Raw genomic sequence first — 3,845 nt, 5'->3', positions numbered from 1 at the left:
TATGTAACTATATAGCTATGTAACTATATAGCATGAAGATGTAACTATATATGTAACTATATAGCATGAAGATGTAACTATATATGTAACTATATGGCTATGTAACTATATAGCATCTAGTTCAGAAAGGCAACATATATAACATATCTATGGCCCAGTAGCCAGAATACAAATGTAATTCCTCAATAATTTTATACACCAAGATATATGAATGCTTGGGCCCAACAATGGACAATGGTACTAACCAGAAAACCCTTTCTCACTCCACAAGTCATTAGAGTTAAATTCCTCTCTGTAATTTCTCTCATAAGCGGTAATTCTCAACTAAGCATTACGTTAGTTGACCCTCTTTTGATAACACCTGGAGTCATTTTTCTGTTGTCTTAATTTTGGGGGTAGGGGGAGGGTGGTACTGCTAGAACACAGTGGGTAGAAGCCACTTCCTATAATGCATGACAGTTCCACAAGCAGGTTATAGAGAGACTTTGGTCTAGAGGTTAATGAATTGTCAACATAAATATAAATTTCAAATAAAAATATTAGTAACTTCAACACATGTATATGGCTGTCATTTCTGCTGTTTGCACTACTTCTGTGAATCCTTGTGTGGCGCTGAAGGATAAGTATTGGACCTCAAGGTTGGTTTGAACTGCAAGGTCAGCAGTTCAAACTCACCAGCCATTCTTCAGAAATCTTATATAAAGTTGCTATGAGTCAGAACTGACTGGATGGCACTTAACAACAACAACAATGCTACTTCCAAAATACAGTCTTATTTTCATCAGCATTGGCTCTTTCATTTGCTAGACTTAGCTAGAGCATGTGGTAGACTCATGAGCTCCCTCAGATAAATGGAAATCGTAAAATTCAGAGCCATCCATGCTACTCCTCCCTCTCCTGGTTTGAGTGCTCTGGGTTTGGCTCTTTCTCAGCTGTACACTAAAATGAGGCCCACTGACCTTCAAGGACCACCTGTACATAGTCTTGAGCAGACAGCTTGTCCTTGCGAACAAAGCACTGGTATGCGCCCCCGTCACTTTTGACCATGTGATCCATTATAAGGTTTTCCTGGTTGATCCCTGTGATCCTCACATTTTTTCCAGGATTGAGGATTTCACCATTTCGGTACCAGGAGAGCTCCTGGTCCTCAGTTCCTGTCACGCTGCAGGACAAGGAAACCTGGCTACCCACGCTGCTTTTAACCTTCCTGGGGCTGATGGCAGCTTTCAGAGGCTCTGCAGATTTTGATAAGAAAAAAAGAAGTTAAAAGTATCATATATGAAAATGTTATTTCAACAATGTGTAAGACTTTTGACAAGGCAAACGCAGCGTTGCAAGCATACTCTAGGCTACGCAGTTCTCACACTCACTATTATTTTATAGTGCACTGTTTGGAACCACTTTATGGCTACTTGGTTTTTTTCTATGTAGCACACAGATCAACGTTAGCTCACTTGCCTTCTCACTGAATAAATGTAGTAAAGATGGTATGAACCATTTGGCAATAAGAAATGCATGTGCTGCTTAACAGTAGGGACGTAAGTATTTAAACATTTAAATCTTATTTGCTGTGTTGGTTGACAGTTCAGACCTTCCAGCCGCTCCTTGGAAACCCATACAGGGTCGCTACAAGTCAGAATGACACTTAACGACAGCAAGGCAGCACTGATGGATTTACCCTGGGGAAATCTACACACACACACACACACACACACACACACACACAATTATACATGTATTCACTCACATCCCCAATTGTGGCTTAACCAGGACCCAATTAATAAGAAGCTGTAACAGAACAGATTGATATTAGAATTTGGGGCTACGAAATAAGAGTTTTTCATTAAAACAAGGCTAAATGGTATGGACAGGGATGGAATGCTTATCCTTGACCTTCTATGTTTCGACTGAACAAATCCAAATTCAATCTAGCAATCATTTATTGAGCATCTGTTCTGTGTAGAGGACTGTGCTAAACCCAGAGATGAGACAAACATAAATCAGATGAAAAGGTAGTAACATTGTAGGGCAAATAATATGTGCCACAAAGTTATCAAAGACCTTATATGCATTGTTTAACTCAGTCTTCCTATAATCCTTAATTGTTTGAATTATCACTTCCATTTTAGAGAAGAGGATATAGTCATTCAGAAAGATTATCAACTAAAACTAATCTACTCAACAGGTAAATGGCATTTGCTTATTTTCCACCCTAGTTTGTTCTGACTTCTCCACAGTGCTTTCTTACCTCATCACATTATAGTCTTTGGTTCAAAGAAGCTCATAGTTGACTAAGTTGACAAGACAAATATATGAAAGCTGAATAATGCAAGAACTGCTAGGGACATATACAATATGGAGAAGGGTGGATGGGAAGTCTGGAAAAGTGATCTGATACCAAGAATGGACAGAACTTAGACCAAATTGTATGGACATAGGATGTTTAGAGAAGCTGAACTTTATAAAAGGGTATTAAGGTACAGTAATGTCTGAGGAAGTTTCTGATCCAGTTTGGCTGCAACACAGGGTCTATAGAGGAGAATATTCATACAAAAAAGACAAAAGCAATCTAGAACAAGATTGCAAAGGGCTTTGAGATTTTGGATTTAAGTCACAAAGAACTAAACGAAGTATTCAAGTATTTTCAGCAAGTTAATGCTATAATCAACAATATTTTTAGGAGAATTGATTAGTCTTTTCGTGTTGGACAAATTCGAGTGGGAAGGAAAATTGGACAGTACGGAGATATTACAAATGTACTATGAGGTGCAATTAAGTTCAAGTCTATAGCAGGGAAGAGATGGAAAGTATAGTTAAGAAACATTATTATTATTAGGCAAATCTGCTACACAAGACCTCTTTAAAGTGTTCAACAGCAAAGATGTCAGTTTGAGGACTAAGGTGCACCTGACCCAAACCATGGCATTTTCAATAACCTCATATGCATGTGAAAGCTAGACAGTGAATAAGGAAGACCATAGAAGATTTGATGCTTTTGAATTATGGTGTTGGAGGAGAATATGGAAAGTGCCATGGCCTGCCAAAAGAACAAACAGATCTGTGTTGGAAGAAGTGCAGCCAGAGTGCTCCTTGGAGGCCAGGATGGCCAGTCTTCATCTTTCATACTTAGGACATATTGTTAGGAGGAACCAGTCACTGGAGAAGGAGATCATGTTTGCTATGGTGGAAGGTCAGAGAAAAAGAGGAAAACCCCCAGCGAGATGGACTGGGCTCAAGCATAGCAATGAATGTGAGGTTGATGCAGGACCAGGCAGTGTTTTGTTCTGTTGTGCATAGGGTCGCTATGAGGGAGTACCAACCTGATGGCACCTAACAACAACTAGTCTCCAATCTCTAGGACTTGGCAGGACTTGCATATATGGAGGAAAGGCATAAAGTGTATCTAAGATTTAAGCTTTCCACTTAGGGATGGAATGGGGGAGTGGTTCCAATAGCAAGAAGAACCATTTGTAAGGCACAGATGACAGCAAGTTCTTTTTGGAATACTCTTTTAAATTGTCAGCTAAGCATGCGAATGAAGATATAAAATAGGTAGACACACTCCTTTGACATTTGGGAAGGAAATGGAGGGGAGAAAGATGGGTAGTCTGTGTTTTTCCCACCCACCCCCAGAGGAGAGGAAATTGAACCAATGAGAAAGTAAGAAAAAGATCATATAGAAGAGTTTTCAGAATGGGAACCCAAAGGAATGTTTTCCTACTAGAAAAAAAGAGGAGACAGACAAAACAAAGAATAGTCAGAAGGGAAGAGAAACATTTGAGATCTCTTCTAGACATGGCAGACAATTACAATTATGAAAACATTCACAGAATTAAGAATTAAGG

General features: G+C 39.2%; 1 protein-coding gene across 1 annotated transcript in view; it reads right to left on the bottom strand.

The window, feature by feature from the left end:
* DSCAM (Down syndrome cell adhesion molecule) overlaps positions 1–3,845 on the bottom strand; it is an 888,132-nt gene that overhangs the window by 422,123 nt on the left and 462,164 nt on the right. Inside the window, exon 10 of the mRNA XM_006870860.1 lies at positions 960–1,235. Within this exon, the coding sequence (XP_006870922.1) occupies positions 960–1,235 (276 nt within the window). The remainder of the gene's footprint in view (positions 1–959; positions 1,236–3,845) is intronic.

The sequence above is a fragment of the Chrysochloris asiatica genome, unplaced genomic scaffold, assembly GCF_000296735.1.
Source record: "Chrysochloris asiatica unplaced genomic scaffold, ChrAsi1.0 scaffold00154, whole genome shotgun sequence".
Classification (NCBI taxonomy): Eukaryota; Metazoa; Chordata; class Mammalia; order Afrosoricida; family Chrysochloridae; genus Chrysochloris; species Chrysochloris asiatica.
Note: the sequence above shows the minus strand (reverse complement) of the source record. Positions and strands in the feature narration are given on the sequence as shown.